We start from the raw sequence: 20,588 nt of genomic DNA, 5'->3' as shown, positions 1-20,588 counted from the left end.
CGCGCAGAGTCGGGCGGGGCCCCTCAGGGCAGGCGGCTCCGCGAAAGGGCCCCCGGCAGAGCCTGACCTCGGTGGGAAGCAGTGATTGAAGAGGCGGCGGCTGCAGCTGTTTTCCCGTCCCCGACCAGATTCCGTCCTGCCCCTTCCCCCCCCCCCACGCCTCTTTCCAGGATCCCGGATGTTACCTCTTTTTGCCCACCCTCTTACCCAGAATCCCTCCCCCTTCATTGCTCACCCCTCCCTTGCCTTCTCTGACGGCTACGGGTCGGGAAAGGGGCCGCTCTCTAATTTCATCTCGTTTCATCGTTTACGGCTAGAGCGGCCCCATTGCAGACTGTGGCGGCGCAGGTGACGGGAGCCCCAGAGGTTGACGGGAAGGAGGCGCAGTGACGTGGGGTGGAGAACAGCCGCGGCGGATTTGCTGAACTTGGGGTCTGCCGCTGGTGTTGGGGGGGGTCTGTGTTGGGCGGTAGTTGCTGAAAGCGGCGGCCCGGAGTTGAGAGGCGGTGAGAAAGGAGAGGAGAAGAGGAGCGGCTTGGCGCCATGGCGGGCAGCGCCGGGGAGTGGTGCCTCATGGAGAGCGACCCCGGGGTCTTCACTGAACTCATTAAAGGATTCGGTGAGAGCGGAAGGCACCGCGTAGCTTCTGGCGCCTGGGAGGAAACCAGCAGCAGGAGGAGGAGGAGGCCGAGGCCGTGGGCCCCGGACGCGGCGTGGGCTTGACCCGAAGCTTCAACTTGGGGCGAAAAGCGACCGAGGGCTCCTCCGGGACGCCCTCCCGCTCCCCGCCTAGGGCAGGAGCAAAGTCCGCGCGCGGCTGCGACGTCTCCTCTCCCCCACCCCCTGGCAGGTCCCCTTTCCCTCCACTCATTTCACTCTGGGGTAGGGACAGCCCCGGCCCTCACCCCCCCCTTCCCCTCCCCCTCCAGGGCTGCCGCCAAAACAAGTCCTGGGTACGGCGACCCACTGGCAGGTGGGGCCAGGAAGGGCCCACGCCTCGAGGAAGCCTAAGCCGAGTGCTTGCGGACTGAAGCCGCCCCCTTTAGACTTCCTGGGGAAACTGCCTTCGGGTCTGAGCCCCCTGATGCCCCGCCCCCTTCCTCCTCCTCCTCCTGCTTGTGATGCAAGGCCTCGTGGCCAGCTTGGTCTCCCGGGAGAAAGTGAACTTCCCGCCCCTGGGGGAAAAAAAATGTGCCCCCCACCCCTGCGGAAAGCAATCATTTCTTTAGCCTTACGTCTTCGACGCCCTACCTAGTTCAGGCCCTCTTTACCTGTCTGGGTTATGTTTAATTGCCTCCTGCTTGGATTCACGATTCCATGACTCTCCTGTTTTCTCTCCATCTTCCTATAAAACTTGCAAAATACCCTTCCTTTAAAGCAGTCATCCAGCAGACCTCTGGACTTGGAGTTAGGAAGACAAGCCGGTAAAACTGCCTCAGTTTCCTCACCTGTAAAGTGGTGTGATAATAGCACTAACTTCCCATTTTTGTTATGAGGATAAAATGTAATATTTTTTTAAGTGCTTTGCAAACCTTAAAGTGCTATGTAAATTCTAGATATTATCAACAAGGATTTATTAAGCAGGTCACTATGTGCTAGGCACTATGCTATCAACTTTTTAAAAGACTTAGTCCTATCATCCATAAGGAAGAATAAAGTGACAATTAAGTTATAATAACAAAAATTATATCAAACATTTACGAAGTACTTTAAGTTTTGCATAGTGCAACAACCCTGGGAAATAGATGCCATTATCCCCATTTTACAAATTAGGAAATTAAGGCTTGGGGGGGGCGGTTAATGTCTCAGGCAGGATTTGAACTTAGATATGACAAAAACATAGAATTGACTTAAAAGCTGGGGATGTGAAGAAGAAAACAGCACTTCAGTCAGCCATCACTGATTAAGTGCTTGCTCTGTGTCAGCTAGTGTACAAAAAAGGGCAAAAATATGGTCCCTGCCTTCAAGGAGCTCACATTCTAGTGGAGATTTAAGTAACTGTACAAATTTTATATATATGTATAGAGAGAGAGAGAGAAGATAATCTTAACCACGATGATAGCTGAGAGAATCAGGACAAGCCTCTTATAGAAGGTGGGACTTGAACTGTAAGGAAACCAGGAAGGTAAAAGGTGGAAGTGATAAAAGAGTGAGTATTCCATGAACATAGAGTAAAGCTCAAGTCATATTAATCCCTTTTTCAGTAACAGTGATTATTTCCTGTAGCATAGAATACAGATTTTTCAGGTTGGCATTTGAAATACATTAAAAATTGGGAGAGCCTTCTTTTACAAATTTATTTTGTAACAGCAGTATTGTAAGATGATCTGCTGCAAATGACTTAGTTATTTTCAGCAATGCAATGATCCAGGATAACTCTGGGGGACTTAAGAAAAATGCTGTCCATCTACAGATAAAGAACCAAAGGTATCTGAATACAGATGGAAGTATATTTTGTTGTTAGTTCCTTCTTCTAAAGTTTTTTTTGTCTGTTTTGCATGACTGCGCATGTATAACTTTAAAAAAAAAACAAGTTTATTTCTTAATCCACTAGTATTAGAGAACTTCCCTTTAATATCCTTACTTTTGAATCAAACTATTCCCCAAATTCAGCATTTTTTCTTTTGCTTCTGCCATTGCACAAGATGTCCTCAATGCTTGATTGTATTTCTTCCTCACTTCCACCTATTGGAATCTGTTTTCCTTTAGGTTCAAAGTTATATGATACCTCTCTGAAATCTTTCTGATCCCACTCAGTAGAGGTGCTTTCTGGCCCGTCATTTGGCCATGTATTACTTATTTGCTTTACTTGTATCCTCCATCAGAATATAAGCTCCTTGGGGGTTTGGGCTGTTTTTTTCCTTCTGTGTGACCTCAGGGCTTAGCATAGTGACTTGCAAGTATTAGGAGCTTAGTAAAGTTTGAGGTTGTTATATTAGATTGTTTGGATTCAGCACATTATATATGTTCCTTCTTTATAACTTAGCTTCCAACATTTTCTTTGTTCTCCAAGTTTATTTTGTCTCTTCAGGATATATTCTTATCTGTTAATTCGATCCCTCTTGCTGAGGTTAAATTTCTCATACTGATACCAGGCAGTGTCTGTTCTTTTACCTTCTTGAATGAGATAGTATTTATCCATGAATTAAAAATTTTAACCTCCAAGACATTAACTATTACAATATTTTTAATTCTTAAATTTTCTTTGTGAAATATAATAGTGGTTTTTAGAGGTCATTAAGTTGGAGCTAGAAAAATTTCAAACCATTAAGTATCAAGTAATTTGCCAATACTTCATTTAATGCATTAAATGTGTTGTAAAAATTCAGTTATTTGATAGATTATCAAGTGCATAATGTATTATGTGAGAAACTACATGCTAGAGCTCAGAGGGCCAGTTAGATTCAGTATAAAATATTGCTACCCTCAAGGTAATTTTAAAAATCCTATAAGGTGTGGTAAAAAAAAATATGAAAGTTTTTTAACAGTCGGTTAGGATAACTGAAAGACTCCAGTTTTTGAAGGACCACCCTTTTGGAGAGAGAGAGAGACCGTCTGTGCAGCGCAGTCAGGAGACCAGCAGAGCAGGAAAAAGCCCCACTTCCGTTCTCTCCTTGTCTTTTAAGCTCGTACCTCGGAAGTCGAGTACGTAGCAGGCAGTCTGACGTGCGCAGCTCATGCCGTTGGTCTCCTCCCCAAAAGGGTGGTCCTTCAAAAACTGGAGTCTTTCAGTTATCCTAACCGACTGTTAAAAAACTTTCATATTTTTTTACCACAAAGGGAGATGTATGTACACAAACAACTATACATCATGTAAATTTTTTTTGGTATTTTTTGTTTTTATCCCATTTATTTCCAAGTATATCCCACTCCTTCCCACTAGCCAGCCACCCTTTGTAATAAAGACTTTTGAGAAGAAAAGAAAACAATTCAAAGTCAATCAAAATCTCAGTCATGACATTATATGCAATATTCTGGGGCAGCTGGGTGGTACAGTGGATATAGCACTGGCCCTGAAGTTGGGAGGACTTGAGTTCAAATGTGACCTTACTAGCTGTGTGACCCTGGGCAAAGTCACTTAAGCCCAATTGCCTTAAACATCCAGGGCCATCTCCAGTAGTCCTGTTATATAAATCTTTCCACTGGATGCAGGTGGCTCTGGAGGAGAGATTGAGGTTGGTGCCTTTGCACATTTCTCCCTCATTTAAATTCACTGCAAGTCATGACATCACCCTGATATCATCGTCCTCTGAGAATGAAGAACAAACAACAACAATATGCAAAATTCTATACTAATACCCCTTCCCCTTTCAGGCCACAAAGGATGGGGAGGCAAGTACATTTTCTCAACTTTTTGAAGAGATCACTTTTTTTTGCGGGGCAATTGGAGTTAAGTGACTTGTCCAGGGTCACACAGCTAGTAAGTGTCAAATGTCTGAGGTTGGATTTGAACTCATGCCCTCCTGAATTCAAGGCCAGTGCCACCTAGCTGCCCTGAAGAGATCACTTTTGATGAATAATAACAAAGCTTTCAGAAGGTTGGTGGTTGGTTTACTCCTTGTGGGTTGGGTCAGTTTTGATAGAGATATTCACACTCTTGGCCAGAGGTTGGTACTACTTCCAAGTCTTTTGGGAGCTTCAGTCTCCTAAAAACTTGCTTTTCAGCCTTCTTTCTCAGCATAAGTTAGAGTTTGTCAACTCACAGATGCCCTGGCCTCTCCTGTTCTCATTGTCTTGATCCCAGGATGAGGAAGACACTTTTCAGCTCCCCTGAACATTGGGTTGTTCTGCACTGACTTTGCAGTTTGCCTTATTCATCCTTCTGGGAAGCAACCATGAGTCTTCATCCCTAACCTGCTACCTGTTTGGGTTGGTTGAAGTATATTCACTGACAAGTGAGTAGGATTGATTCTACTCTAATGGTGAAGCAGTCTTCATCATTACTTTCTAAGGTAGCACCTTGTTTTCATTTTCTTTATAGTCATATGGCCTTACTGAAAGAGTCAATCTTCCCTGGAGTACTTCTGCATTGTTTCAATTCATTTTGGCAGCCAGACTAATCAAATCTTCTCTGACTCTATTTTTCAGCCCAATTTATGGTCTATTCTTTGATAACTTTATTCAGCTGTTTCCAAGGGAGAAGTAGAAGATTTAGTTACATTCAGTGAAGAACTATATTATACATAATTCCTACCAAAATAAGAAAGCTGTGCTGTTATAAGGAGATGGTAGTTTGGTAAGAGAATGATGGCTAAGATTAATAGGGTGCTTAATAAAAAACCATTTTTTTTTACGATTATGTGCTTTTATTTGTTAGAGGTATTAACATTGGTAGGATAAAAGTATTTAGGCTTTCCAATTTATGAGAGAAACTTGGTTAGTGTTCTGAAAAAATTTTAGAAATCTGGCAACTTTCATGACTACCGGTTTTGGTAGAAATTGTAAATGAGGAAGATGTTATACATGGAAATAAAGCATATGTAATTTGTATCTTATTTTAAAATAAGAACTTTCATCTTTGATCTTTTCAAAGCAAATATAATTAGTAAATTTTCTGAAAAATGTTTTCCCTTATTTTAGGTTGTCGAGGAGCACAAGTAGAAGAAATATGGAGTTTGGAGCCAGAGAACTTTGAGAAATTAAAGTAAGATATTTTAAAAAAAATTTCCAATTTAAGAAAATTTTATCATCCAACTAAAATTTTAAAGTATAATTATACTGGATAATTCATTTTAATTAGGTGTGTACATACACATTTACACACATAAACATATGTGTATCCATTATATTATTACAATTGCAGGTCCATGCTTTAAATGTCTTGTTCAAGCAGTTCCCAACTTTAAAGTCCATTTTTTTAGAACTTGAAATCTATTTTCTTTATTCATTCAACAAATGCAAAGTGCCTACTTTGTGCAGTGTGTTGTGCTAGGCACTGAGGGAGTCACAGAGTTTGATAAGACGTAGTCCCTGTCCTTATGGAGCTTAGAGTCTAGTAGGGGAGTAATATACTAACATGCAGAAAAATACAGTATACGATATCACATTACTAGTACATTAGAGAGTTTAATTACTGCTATGTGAAGAAATAAGAGGGAAAAGATGATTGTTGACCAGAGGCATCATGGAAGGTTTCACTGAGGAAATGGCTTTTGAGTAACCCATTCAAGATTGGCCAGGGACTCAGCAAGATGAGTGGAGGAAGAAGAGCATTCCAGACATAAAAAAGCAGTTCATTATCTCTACCTTCCAGAACCCTTTCTTCCTAACTTCCTTATTTCTGTTGAGAGTACCACCATTCTTCTCATCAACCTAGGAATCACCCACCTCTTTACGATCCTTTATCTCCAGACAATTGACAAATCTTAGCAACTTTACCACCTTGAAATGTCTTCATTTCTTTCCGTTTAGTCACCATTATGTTTCAGCCCTTCACTGTCTCACTCTCATCTAGACTTTTGCAGCAGCTTCCTTTACAAAAAAAAAATCTCATTTTTTTTCCCCTTTGCAGTACTTTTTTTTTTGATTCAGCAAAACTAACCAAGACCATAGCCATATCTGATGTTTCATGTAATATGCCATATCCATAGTCCTCCCTACAGTAGCCTCCTACTGACTGGTTTCCCTGTACCCATTCTCTTCCCCAGCAGAGTTACCAGATTCTGAAGCACAGATCTGACCATGTCACTCTTGTACTCAAAAAACTCAAATAGCTTCCTCTTTTCTCTAGGATAAAATACAGATCTCTCTTTTTGACTTTTAAAGCCCTTCAGGTTCTGGCTTCAGCCTGCCTTTCCATGGTTGTTTGCACATTACTCTCTCCACACATCTGACTTACAATAAATGCTTGCCTGCACTTGACCTTCTATCACCTGTATGCCTTTCATAGGATATGAGCCATGTCTGGAGTGCACTGCTTCCTTCCCTCCACCATAGAAAATCCTCAACTTTTGTCAAAGCTAGGCTCTGGTGCCACCTCCCACAGAAAGCCTATTCTGGTCCCCTTATTTACTAGTACCCTTTCCCAAGAAATTGCTTGGATTTTTTTTTTTTACTTAATTTTCTGTGAATGTGTTATTTTCCCATAATAGGATGTAAGTTCTTTGAGGGCAGGGGCTATTTTGGTTTTTGTCTTTTGAATCCCTAGTGCCTAGCACTGTGACTGGCATGTAGTAGACACTTAAATGCTTATTGTATTGAACAAATGCACAGAAGTGGGGAGAAAAGCAAATGCAATTCATAGGGATAGAGAATAGTCAGATTTGTTTGGAACATGGATTGTGTTGAGGGGAGCAATCTGAGTTGAATCTAGGGTGGCAGAATCAATTGGGACCCTGAATGCCAAGTAAGAGTTTGAATTTCACTCATTAAGCAATAGACAGCTACAGGGAGTTTTTTGAGCAGAGGAATGCAATCAAAGATGCACAAATTTGACAATTGGAAGAGACCTTAGCAGTCAACTAGTGCCACCCACATAACCCACTTATCATCCCCACCAGACTCCACATGACAGGTGAACTCTGAAGATTTCCAGTGAGGGAAAGCCTGCCACCTGTTGGGGTTTCCATTCTGCTTTTGCATAGCTCTGTCTTTTAGGAAGCGTTTCCTAACTTCAAATCCAAATTTACTTTTTGGAAGTTCCTGGTTCTGTTCTCTGGGGTCAATGAGAATGAGACTAATTCCTTTTCCACATGACAGCTTTTCTGGTAATTAAAGACAGGCATCATGTTCCCCCTGAATCTTCATGTTAAATATCTCCAGTTCCTTCAATAGATCCTTATATGAAATAAACCCAAAGCCTTCTTAAGGGCTTTGAAAAATTATTCTCCTGTGGACATTTTCCAAGCTTAACAATGTCATTCTTAAATTGCGGCGCCTAGAACTGAACACAGTACTCCAGATGTGGTCTGACCAGGGCAGAGTACAGCAGGACTAACCCTTCCTTATTCCTGGAAGCTGTGCCTCTGTTAATGCAGCCTCACAACAGCTCTGTGAGGTAGGTACAATAGGTGTTATTATCCCCATTTTTCGGATGAGGAAACTGAGGCTGAGAAGTTAAATGATTTTTGTCCCTCAGCACACTCAGCTAGTATTAAAGTGCTATGCACTGGGGATAAAAACAGAAATAAGAATAGCAAGGAGCTTACATTCTGTTTGAGAGGAAACAACCTATACACAGAAAATTAAATACAAAGTGTATACAAAGTAATTTCTTGAGGGAGTACCCTAGCTTCTGGTGTGAATAAGGTACACTTCCTGTAGGAGGCGGCACTGGAGCCAAGGTTTGATAGAAGCTGTGGCTTCTATGAGGTGGTGGTAAGGAGGGAGAGCACTCTGGGGTGGGGTAGGATGGGGAACAACCTGTGCAGAGGCAAGAAATGGAATGTCATCTGTAGGTAACCAGAGTTAGGCCACTTTGGCCTGAATGTACAGGACAGGAAGGGAAGTAATGTGAAAGAAGTCTGAAATGTAAACTGGTGGCCAAAACCAAAAATCTTCAAACGTCCAACTGAGGATGCATTTTATCTTAGAGGGAAAGGGAGTTACTGAAGATTCTTGAGATGGAGAATGACATGGACAGACCTAGGTTTTTGGAATAACAATTTAACAGCATTGCCAGGGTTGCATTGGAGGAGGAAACACTTGTATGGAAGCCAGTTAGGGAAGCTATTGCAGTAATCTAAGTGGGAGGTCATAAAACCTGGAATAAGATGATGCCTGGTTTAGTGAAAGAAAGGGATAAATGTGGGATACTTTGTAGAGGTAGAATGGACATGATGTGGTAACTGTTTGGAAAGTACAGGATGATTCTTTGGATAAGAATCTAGGCAACTGGAAGAATGGTGGTACCTTCAATAGAAATCACTAAGTTAAAAGAGAAAAAAAGTTTAGGAATGTGTGGGAGCAAAGTTAATGAGTTCTGTGTTGGCATGCTTAGTTTGAGCTTTTTATAAGCATCTCAAAGTGTCCCTTGTCTATATCAGGGCTTAAACTTTTTCCATTCGCCATTCCTTTTTGCCCAAGAAATTTTTACATGACCCCAGGTATATAGGTGTATAAAGTAGGTATACGTAACTACTGATGCCAAATGTTTTATGACCCCAACATTCAGTTATACAATTCCATATGGGGTCTCGACCCATAGTTTAAGAAGCTAGGGTCTATATTCTTTTGGTTAAAAATCTAGTAGCCTTCCATAGCTCTAGGATAAAGTACAAATTCCTCAGTTTGTCATTTAAAGACCTTCACTGTCTCCTGTTTACTTTTCAGACTTCTTTTGCATTATTCCCTTCATATTCTCTAGCTTAATCGTACTTGCATCCTTGAAATTCCCCAAATTTGGCATTCTTTATTCTCTTTGTCTTTGTCTACAGTGTTCTCTATGCTTAGAATGCCTTCACATCTTTGCCTTTTAGGATCCTGAACTTTCAAGGTTCAGCTCAGTGCCATCTATTTCATGAAGCCATTTCTGTCTCTCCCAAGTTGTTAATGTTCTCTCCCTCATGAGAATCTTGTATTTACTTATTTGTGTAATTGTTACATCCTCCAGAGTGAACAGTAAGCTCCTTGCGGTCAGGGTTTTTTTGTTTTGTTTTCTTTATTTCTCTAGATGGGGATGGATAGTTTTGTGATGAGAGGGTCTTTGACAACTGGAGCTTGAAGTTACAGTGGTTAGAGGCTCCAGTAGCTTTTAGTTAAAGTAGCTCTAAACTATTCTCTTTGGGATAGTGAATTTTCAGGATGGGGATATTGACAAACAAAAATGGAAAGCTTTCTGAGGACAGTGATTATGTCTTATCTAACTTTGTATCTTCCCCAGTGTCCAGCACCCTGCTTTGCATGAAGTAGAAAAAGATCTCGAAGGAGGTTACATTGAGCTCAGTTTTGAAATCATACCTACCCTTCAGTAGTTGGAGAGCCATAGCAGAAAAGGGACTGGGGAGGTATGCTTGCTATAACAGTGACTCCCAAAGGTTAGCGACTCCCAGAGAGTGAGGTTCAGGGATCTTGAAAGCATTAACAGCTCCAGCTTCTTCAGGCATAGTAGAAATTGGCTTCCACTGACAAAAAAAGCTTTCAAAGCTGAGCAATAGTGACCATTCAGGTGTGCAATTCACTCCTGCCTAATTTTCATGCATAGGAGACTGGCTGAATTTAGTAAGATATACTTTCATTAATTCCTATAAATGCCTTCAACTAGTGAAGTTCATTCATGGAATTCCATATGGAATGTTAAAAGTAGCTCTTTTCTTGCACTTATTTTCAATTTTTAAATGAGTTAATATAATTTAGGGCTAAATAGTCCATGTATTTGAGGGCAAAGCTTTCATTACAATTCTGTTTCTAACTTAGGACATTTAAAAATAAATAATAATCTAGGATCCAGTTAATTCATTTCTTCAGAAATAATACTTTGTGCATAGTGAAAGCTGCCCCTTTGGTGGGGTGGGGAGTGTGAGAGGCAGGAGGGTAAGAATGGTAGTATCTTTAAGGGTTACTTCTAATTTCTTGTTAGATTTTATAATTAACTGACCAAAGCCTGACCTGAGACTATTTGGCACAAAATATCATTAACTTGTATTTTATTTTGTAGGCCAGTTCATGGGTTAATTTTTCTTTTCAAGTGGCAGCCTGGAGAAGAACCAGCAGGCTCTGTGGTTCAGGATTCCAGACTTGACACAATATTTTTTGCAAAGCAGGTATGACAATCCTTAACGATAAAAGAACAGGTTTCATGTCACTGAGTACTAATGCACTTTCTTATGGTATATTAAACTATATAAAGCAATTGTATGCTATTCTGGTAAATTTTTGTTTTTTATGTGTTTTTCTTTTATTAACTAGGTTCCTTTTTTTTTTTTTTTTTTGTGGGGCAGTGAGGGTTAAGTAACTTGCCTAGGGGCACACAGCTAATAAATGTCACGTGGCTGAAGTCGGATTTGAACTCAGGTCCTCCTGAATCCAGGGCCAGTGCTTTATCCACTGCGCCACCTAGCTGCCCTGTTTCCTTCCTTTTTTAAAATTAAAAAAAAATTTTTTTGCAGGACAACGGGGGTTAAGTGACTTGCTCAGGGTAACACAGCTAGTAAGTGTCAAGTGTCTGAGCCTGGATTTGCACTCAAGTCCTCCTGAATCCGAGGATTGTGCTTATCCACTGCGCCACCTAGCTACCCCAGTTCCTTCTTAATCCATTTTTTTCTAGCTTTTTCTAGAATTTTAAGTGTTTTCAGAGTTTACAGTGTGTACTTTAAGAATTAATTTTGAGTTTATAGCTTGAAATAAGGCAGTAGGTGAAAATAAACCTTTTGGAATGGTTTCTCCTTAAGAAGGAAGAAAAAAAGATGGACTAGCATTTGAAAAGGGGAACTAGGCTTCAGTGATGATTTATTTATGATTATTTAAGACCTGGGCATATTTACAGGTTATAGGAAAGGAGTCTATAATAAAGAAAAGGAAATTGATACAAAAGAAGGAATTAGTCATTATGGGAGAGCCTTGATATTGCTCTTGGGTCTTAGTTGAAAGCGCATTTTATTTCTTAATAGTAACTATATTTTTTTAAATGTTTTCACATATATGAATTCATTGAATACTCTCAGCAATCCTCTAAGTGAGGCAGGTGCATACTCTTAACTTTGCAGATGAGGAAACTGAGGCTCCAAGAAGTTAAGGGATTTGCACAAGGCCATGTGTCCTCTCTGTTATACTACACTCCCTCCCTGCATTTAGTGTTTTTGTTCTTAGCGTTGTATGCTTGTGTTTCTTGTAAATTTACCATCGAAGTGATGTCCCATCTGTTGGTCTGTCAGTAAACACTTAATGAATGCCTTCTATTTGTCTAGCACTGAACTAGGAATTTAAAAGATACAGTCCCTGGCTTTATGGAGCTCATGGTGTAATTAAGGAAGCAATATTAACATATCTGAAACAACTGGAGAAGAGTACAAACATACACTATGTTTTTTTGTTTTGTTTTGTTTTTTTGTTGAGGCGGTTGTGGTTAAGTGACTTGCCATGGGCCACACAGCTAGTAATTGTTAAGTGTCTGAGGTTGGATTTGAACTCAGGTCCTCCTGACTCCAGGGCCAGTGCTCTATCCACTTCGCCACCTAGCTGCCCCAAACATATACTATGTTAAGTGCAAAATTACATGGTGCAAAATAGACCTTTGTTGACAACTGCCTGTTTGATGTTTATTTCCATTTTGATCTGTAGCCGTTTCCTCAGATTCAGTGTGTTCAATACCAAACTCATCTACCCAAGCAACTTTTTTTTTAAATCATAAAAGCATTTTATTGTTTTCCAGTTAAATGTAAAGATAGTTTTCAACATTTTCTTTCATAAGATTTTTAGTTCCAAATTTTTCTCCCTCCTTCCCTTCCCTTCCCCCCTCCCAGAGACAGCAAGTAATCTGATATATATTATATATGTACAACCACACCAAACATATTTCTGCATCAGTCATGTTGTGAAAGAAGAATCAGAACACAAGGGGAAAAACTCAAAAAACAAAAAAGTAGAAACAGTATGGTTCAATCTGCACTTAAAATCCACAGTTCTTTTTTCTGGATGTGGAGAACATTCTCCATCATAAATTCCTTGGAATTGTCCTGGATCATTGCACTGCTGAGAAGAGCCAAAGTCCATCCCAGCTGATCATCACACAATGTTGCTGTTACTGTGTACAATGTTCTCTTGGTTCTGCTCACTTCACTCAGCATCACTCCACCCAAGTCCAAGTAACTTTTTCACTAACGTCAGTTCTACCACCAGTTTCTTAGGGGAGAAAGTAGAAACCTCAAAGTTATTTTTTATTCTCTCCTTCAACCTTCATATTTTCTCCCTTTAATTTCTTTCTTTAAAACATCTCTCATCTTTGTCACTTCTCCTAAATTTCTGCTGCCACTATCCTTATCCAGGTCCTTAAATTAAATACTTCACACTTAAAATTACTATAATAACCTCCTTACTAGTTCCTTTGTTTTTAGCTTCTTCCCTGTTTTAATTATCTTGCACATTGGAGCCACCTGAATCTTTCTAAACACAGCATTTCTCATTTTATTCCCCTATTCAGAAATTTCCATTGGCTCCACATTGGTCTCTAAATTTAAACTCTTCAGAGTGCTTTCATCACCCTCATAATCTGGCCTGATGCATTCATATTCCAATGTGAACTGCTCTAATTAGATCAATCTCTTTATTGTTGCTTCAAAATACTATCTTCCATTTTTTCTTCTGTACCCTTGCTTTTTTTCCCCTCTGCTTGGAATGCTGGTCTCCTTTTTTTTCTGCACATTTAAATCTCACCCTTCCTACAAGGTCCAGTTGAAGTCTCAACTTCTCCATGAAGCTTTCCTGACTACTGAATCCTTATTGTCTACAATAAAACTTAAAATAAATCATGATGACTAATTGAGAGCACCATTGTCCTTTTAGTTATATCTAGATTTTGGTACACAACCTTGGTGTGATCATTGACTCCTCATTCTCATGTAACTCCACATTTCTGTCTCTTAACAACTCTCTCATAAGTCCCCTCCTCTCCAAAATTGTAGTTACCATCCAGATTTGGCTCTTATCACGTCTTGCCTGGACCAGTATATTAGTTTCCTAATTGGTTGCCTACTTGAAGCTTCTCCTCACTCACATCCATCCTCCATACTACCACTGAAGCGAATTTCCTCAAATACAGGTCTAAGCATGTCTCTGCCTTACTCAACAAACTCCAATAAGTTTTAGTTACCTCTAGGATCAGATATAAATTCCTCGATTTGGCATTTAAATCTCTTGAAAATCTGAATCCTTACTCCCTTTCCAATATTCTAATACATTACTCCCCTCTATATACTCTTGCAGTCTAGATATATTGGCATACTCATCATTTTGCAGACAGTGCTTCATCTTCGTAACGATGTTTTTGACATTGGCTGTCTGCCAGTCCCTAGAATGCACTTCTTCCTTCCCTTCACTTATTGGAATACCTAGTTTTCTTTGAAACACAGCTGAACTGCCATCTTCTACATGAAACCTTTCTTCATTCCACTAGCTGCTCATGCACTCCTTCCCAAATAAACCTTTTATTCGTTTAAATATATACGTGTTATATATGTACATGTGTATATATACTGTAAATTTAGTATATGTACTTATGTATGTGCTATCTCTTCCAGTAAAATGTAAACTTTTTGAAGGCAAGGACCATTCACTCTTGTCTTTATATCCTTAAGAGCTTAATACAGTGCTTGGTACATAGTTTAAGTGCTTATTGATTCAATGATTAATTGGGACAAATCTACAAATACCATTTTTCTTGATTGTAATGAGACGAAAAATCCTTGTAACTACATTATGTCCACAAATAAATCAAGACAAAAATTTGTACTTTTAAAAACTTGGATTATTTTGGTAAAATAACCAGTCATGAGAGGAAGTAGTCAAGAAGTCCCGGGTTCAAGTCCTATCTCTTATGCTTATCAAGTTTAATTGATTCTCCCTCTGTGGGAAGAATATAATTTTTATATAATATAATATTTCTTGCCTTTGTCCAATTCATTCTACTCACTTAGCAACCATAATAGATTAGGCCCTTATCACTTGTCATCTGGACAATTAAAGTGCTTCCTAAGTGTTCTTTTTCCACCATGCTCCAGGTGGATGCCTCTTCTGCCTACCCCCCCCCCCCAAGCCTTTCAGCTTCTTTTTATGTCAGTTGTACTGTTATCTTGAGAATAAGGATTGTCTAGCACAGTGGCTAGTATAGAATTTAATAAATGCTTCTTGACTTGGTCTCCCTGCCTCTACTCTCTCACTTCTCCAACCCCTTCTCTGCATAGCAGCTAAAATGTTAAATTCTAAAGCATGGGTCAGACCATGTCAGTGTTCTGCTTAAAGAGCTCTAATGACACTCCCTTTGTGCAGAGGTTAAAACATAGACTTTTTTTGACATTTAAAACTTTTGACACTTTAGTTTAAATCTATCTTTTCAAAACATAAATTACTCCCTTTCACTCACTGTACATTCTAGCTAGACTGATCTACTTGTTGTTTTCATATATTATATTCTTTCAATCTCTGTGTCTCTATATAGATTGTCCTCTTGGATTCTGTCTGATAGAATAATGCCCAGCTTCCTTCAGAACTCATTTTTAACATGTGGCCTTTTATAATCTGTGCCAATTACTTCCTGCTCCCTGCAATTACCTTGGTGGTTTTTGGCAGCGGCGGCAGGGGGGGAGTGTCGGGGTTTTGTTTGTTTGTTTGTTTTGGTTTTGGTTTTTTGTATTTAAGAGACAAAGTAGATTGTAGAATTGGCCCTGGAACCAGAAAGGTCTGGGGTTCAAGTCCTTCCTCTGAAATGTACTGGCTGTATGACTGGTCAAGTCACTTATTCTCAGTGCACCAAGCAACTTTGCAAGACTGTAGAGAAGTTGCCAACTTGCATTGGTAGATGCATTTCCTGTCCCTAAGTTTATATTTACTTATATGTCTACATACTTTTTTCCCCCCTGATAGAATGTAAACTCCTCAGAGGTAGAATTGTTTTCTTTTTATTTTTGTATCTCTAGGGCCTCAATGGTGTAGTAGAGTACTAATAAATGCTTACTGCTTTATTAATTGACTATATGACCAAGAACAAGTCACATGCCTTTTTTTCAGACTTGGATTCCTTATTTATAAAATGGGAATATATATATTCCCATTTATAAATCTATAGTACTGATCTTGCCAGAAATATTGTGAGTCTAAAATGAGATAGTGTTTAAAGCACTTGGCAATGGAAAGATCGTTAGATATAAATGTAAGTTATTCCCATTTTGCTCTTATGTATTTTTACTCCTTCATTTTAAAATTTCACTTATAAAAGGAATCTTTCCAGCCCCTCTCCAAAGGATTTCCCTTTTTGGGCTGAATTAAATGAAAAAAATTAATAAAGTTCACAGGAGCATAGATCTAGAACTGATAAATACAGTCTTATACTTAGGATCAAAAAACCAGTGTCACAAGTACAAGATGGGAAAACTGTGACTGTAGATACTTTGAAAAATGTCTGGGCATTTTAGTGGAGTACAAGTCCAGTAGGAGTCAGCAGCTTGATATGGCAGCCAGAAAGCTGATGGGGTCTTATTAGGAGAGACACAATATCCACAATGAGGAAGGTAGGTGATGGGCCTATTATACTCTTCCTTTGTTCGGACTACAGCTATAGTATGGCTTCAGGTCTATGGAAGGATGTTGATAAGCTGAACAGAGTGTAGAAGAGAGATTCTTTCTCTGCAGTTCCTGAACCCCCTCAAATCTGTGGATAGATTTCATGAGATCATAAACTTGGATAGGAGGAAATTACATATTTTCACTAACTTCTTAGAATTTCTTTCAATTTTGATTTAAAACAAAAAAGAAAGAAAAACGGGCAGCTACATGGCGCAGTAGATAAAGCACCGGCCCTGGATTCAGGAGTACCTGAGTTCAAATCCAGCCTCAGACACTTAACACTTACTAGCTATGTGACCCTGGGCAAGTCACTTAACCCCAATTGCCTCACCTAAAAAAAAAAAAGAAAGAAAGAAAAAGAAAAACATTAAAAGGGAGTCTATAGCCTTCACTAACTTGCCAGAGGAGTTCATGGCATGGATAAAGAAGGTTAAGAACTTCTGATCTATTTCTGGTTCTATTTCTCTCTGGTTCTGTTTCACCAAAGGTGAAGGGCCATGAGTCCAAAACATATCAGGGGTAGTTTGAAAAAAGTCAGCATAGTTAGCCTGAAGAAGAGGTAACTTTAAGTGGGACATGATAGTAGAAGTATTTGAAGGAGGAGGGATTAGACCTGTACTATTTGGCCCAAGTGGCTAGAATCAAGTGCAGTGGATAGAAGTTACAAAAAGTTGTCTTTGAGCTTGATGTCAGGAAAGACTTTTTAACAATTAGAGCTGTCCAAAAGGGGAATGAATGGTCTTGTATTGAAGGTGGTTTCCCTTCTCTTTGGAAATCTTCAAGCAGAGGCTAGATAAACCACGTGTTAAGTATGTTATAATGGGTTTTCCTTTCATGTATGGTTTGTGCTGGATTTCTACTGATGTCCCAACTCTCAAATTCTCTGATTTTTGTGATAATACTTTAATAGTTGTATAGTGCTTTGCATAAATTATCTCATTTAATCATCATAACCACCTTAATAAAGTTGATGTTGTTATGCCCATTTTACAGATAAGGAAACTCAGACTGAGAGTGGTTGAATGACTTGCCTAGGACTACATAGCTGTTAATTCTGTAAAGTAGAATTTGAACTTGTCTTTTGGACTCCTAAGTTCAGTATTATATCCACTACCTACACTACATTAACAAGTTAAAAGATTGAGTGTTTTTTTTAATAAGTAATACATAGTTCAGCCACTTGGTGGCACCAAATTCATTTTAAAAACCTGAGAAGATTTTTCAAAAACTTAGCATAAACAGATTGGTAGGTTTTTATTTTACAAAACTGTTCATATTAACTAGAACATTATTTTTTTCAATCATAAAAGTATTGTACTATTTTCTAGTTACATGTAAAGATAGTTTTCAATATCTGTTTTCATGAGATTTTTAGTTCGAAATTTTTCTCCTCCCTTCCTTCCCTCCCCCCATTTCAAGACAGCAATCCGATATTGGTTACATATATACAATCAAATTAAACACATTTCTGCATTAGTGATGTCGTGAAAGAAGAATCAGAACAAAAGGGGAAAACTTCAAAAAACAAATAAAAGGAGAAAGTACGTTTCCATCTGCATTCAGAATCCACAGTTCTTTTTTCTGGATGTGGAGAACATTTTCCATCGTGAGTTCTTTGGAATCGTCTTGGATCATTGCACTGCTGAGAAGAGCTAAGTCTATCACAGATGATCATCACACAGTGTTGCCACAGAACATAGGATGGATACGGGCTACTCCACAAACTTCTATACCTCTCTTTTTTTTTTCTCTACTACATATAGCTGAAAATGTGTACAATTGCCAACTCAAACGTGAAAATTAAGTTACTAATAAAATCACGTGAATGCTTGAAGTATCAAAAGTTAAAGGCACAGATATTGAGGACTAACTAAATATACAGTATTTGTCATAAGTCCTCCCTTTGACAACTTGCTTCTTAAACAGGAGAATCAGACATCTGGGTTTTGATTTTTAGTGTTTATCAACTTACATTAATCATTAACATTAGAGGGTTTTTTTGTTTTTGTCATAAAATATTAGTTACAAAGTAGTTTCCCTCTTATAATTTGTTAAATGCATAAAATACAAAGGATTACAAATTTTATTAAAATGTAGTTATAAAAAAATATATATAAGTTCATGAACTTTTTAAAAAAACGCCCGGTACAGAAAGAGAAGAGAAAGGATCAGAACACATCCTTGGGAGACAGAACACCAATGGTTGGTGAGATTGATCTGGATGAAACTCTAGCAAAGGACCTTGAGAAGAAACAGACTGACAAAAGAACCAGTAGAGAGTGGTATCACAGAAGTCTAGAGAGGTGAGGGTATTCAGGAAAAGAAGACGATTGAAAATGTCAAAAAACAATGATTGAGAAAAGGCCTTTGAATTTGTCAACTAAATGCTAATAGGAATTCAGAGAAAATAGTGACCAATATAGGCTATAAATTATTAGAGTCAAACTTTATGAGGAAGTTTCTTCATAAAGCTGAATTGGAGGTTTAAAATATTATTCTAAGTTTGGGTAAAGTACAGGTGGGAAGAGTAATAGAAAATTGGTTTTAGCTTAACCAGTTAAATTTCAGATATCGAACAGTGAGAAATGATTTTCTGTGCATTGCTTTTTCAGATTTTGAGATCACAAATGTGTATATTCATGTACTACTATCATCCCAGATTAATTTCCCAAAGGAGTTAGAAAAGAACTAAAATTAAATGTCTTAATTTAAAAGAATCACTGAGCCTCAAGAAACCCGGGGAATCTTTGAAAAACAATTTGAAAACCCTTGTTTTAATTCATTTGAACTGTTACTAGTGTCATAAATTAGTTATTTGCATAATAATAATGTTTCCCTTTTTGTATTAAAGGTAATAAATAATGCTTGTGCGACTCAAGCCATAGTCAGTGTATTACTGAATTGTACTCATCAAGATGTCCATCTAGGAGAAACACTTTCTGAGTTTAAAGAATTTTCACAGAGTTTTGATGCTGCTGTAAGTATGACACTTTTATCATTTTTTGCATCATTTGGGAACTGAATTCTTATTTTAATATGCTTTGTTTTTTAAATATGCTTAATTTTTAAAAAATATTTTAGATGAAAGGCTTGGCATTAAGCAACTCAGAAGTGATTCGACAAGTTCACAACAGTTTTGCCAGGTAGTAGGAATTTATATTATATGATTTTAATATTTATCTTTAATATTTCATTCTTTCTCTCTTTAACTTTGATCTTTTGCTTACTTTAGACAACAGATGTTTGAATTTGATGCAAAAACATCAGCAAAAGAAGAAGATGCTTTTCATTTTGTTAGTTATGTTCCTGTCAATGGAAGGCTATATGAATTAGATGGATTAAGAGAAGGACCAATTGATTTAGGTGAGCACATATTGTTATATAGCTAATAAAAATATATGTTGGTTAATTGTTTTCATTATATGTAATCAAATCACTTGGACACAATTTAGGTTTCATGCTTTTTATATTTTTTAAAGTATTCATTTCATCCATTTAATCAGTTTTATTATTATATAATAAAGGAAAATATTTCCTGCATTTCTCTATTTCTTCTTTGATTCTGAATTCTTTTATTTTTGATGTGAACAATTTGGTTTTCCTTTCTTTAAAAAAATTAGTTTCTCTGTTTCTCTGTTTTATTGGTTTTTTGCTTTTGGTTTTGTGTTTTCTTTTGTTTTACAAAAGACCAGCTCCTGTTTTTATTAATTCGGTGAGTTTTTTGGTTTTGGGTTTTTTGCTTTAATTTTATTTATTCATTTATTTAATTCTATTTATTTCTTTATTTAATTTTATTAATCTCTTCTTTGATTTCCACAGTATCTGTTTTGGTGTTTATGATTTCATGTTTTTCTAGTTTCCTTAGTTGTGTACCCAGTTCATTGATTTGTTCTTCCTTTTATGTTCTTCCTTTGTTGATGAAAGCATTTAGAGATAGAAGTTCTCTCCAAGGACTACTTTAGCTGCTTGCCTTAAGATTTGTTATGTTGTCTCATTTTTGTTTTGTTTTGTTTTGTTTTTTAATTTTCTATGACTTCTATCATTTGTTTAACTGTCCCACCTCCAATTAATTTATTAGATATTTAGTTTCCACTTAATTATAATTCATTCTTCAAAGGCCCTTTATGAAGTATAATTTTTATTGTATTTTAATCTGTAAATGATGTATTCAGTATTTCTGCTTTTTTTGCATTGGTGGTAAGACTTTTATATCTGAATACATGGAAATTTTGTAAAAGTGTTATGCACAGGGCAGCTAGGTGGCGCAGTGGATAGAGCACTGGCACTGGAGTCAGGAGTACTTGAGTTCAAATCCGGCCTCAGGCACTTGACACTTACTAGCTGTGTGACCCTGGGCAAGTCACTTAACCCCCATT

General features: G+C 38.2%; 1 protein-coding gene across 3 annotated transcripts in view; it reads left to right on the top strand.

The window, feature by feature from the left end:
• Positions 1-20,588, top strand: part of UCHL5 (ubiquitin C-terminal hydrolase L5) — a 37,485-nt gene continuing 16,897 nt past the window's right edge. The window contains exons 1-6 of one of the 3 annotated variants that reach the window (XM_044001569.1): positions 1-619; positions 5,581-5,644; positions 10,595-10,700; positions 19,064-19,189; positions 19,294-19,355; positions 19,445-19,575. In XM_044001569.1, the coding sequence (XP_043857504.1) occupies positions 544-619; positions 5,581-5,644; positions 10,595-10,700; positions 19,064-19,189; positions 19,294-19,355; positions 19,445-19,575 (565 nt within the window). In that variant the 5' untranslated portion in view covers positions 1-543. Of the gene's footprint in view, positions 620-5,580; positions 5,645-7,951; positions 7,997-10,594; positions 10,701-19,063; positions 19,190-19,293; positions 19,356-19,444; positions 19,576-20,588 lie in introns of those variants that run through there. The other 2 variants (XM_044001568.1, XM_044001570.1) reach the window with 2 other exon arrangements.

Source organism: Dromiciops gliroides, chromosome 4 (genome assembly GCF_019393635.1).
Source record: "Dromiciops gliroides isolate mDroGli1 chromosome 4, mDroGli1.pri, whole genome shotgun sequence".
NCBI lineage: Eukaryota > Metazoa > Chordata > Mammalia > Microbiotheria > Microbiotheriidae > Dromiciops > Dromiciops gliroides.
The sequence above is the reverse complement of the archived record's forward strand: the minus strand, read 5'-3'. Positions and strand labels throughout refer to the sequence as shown.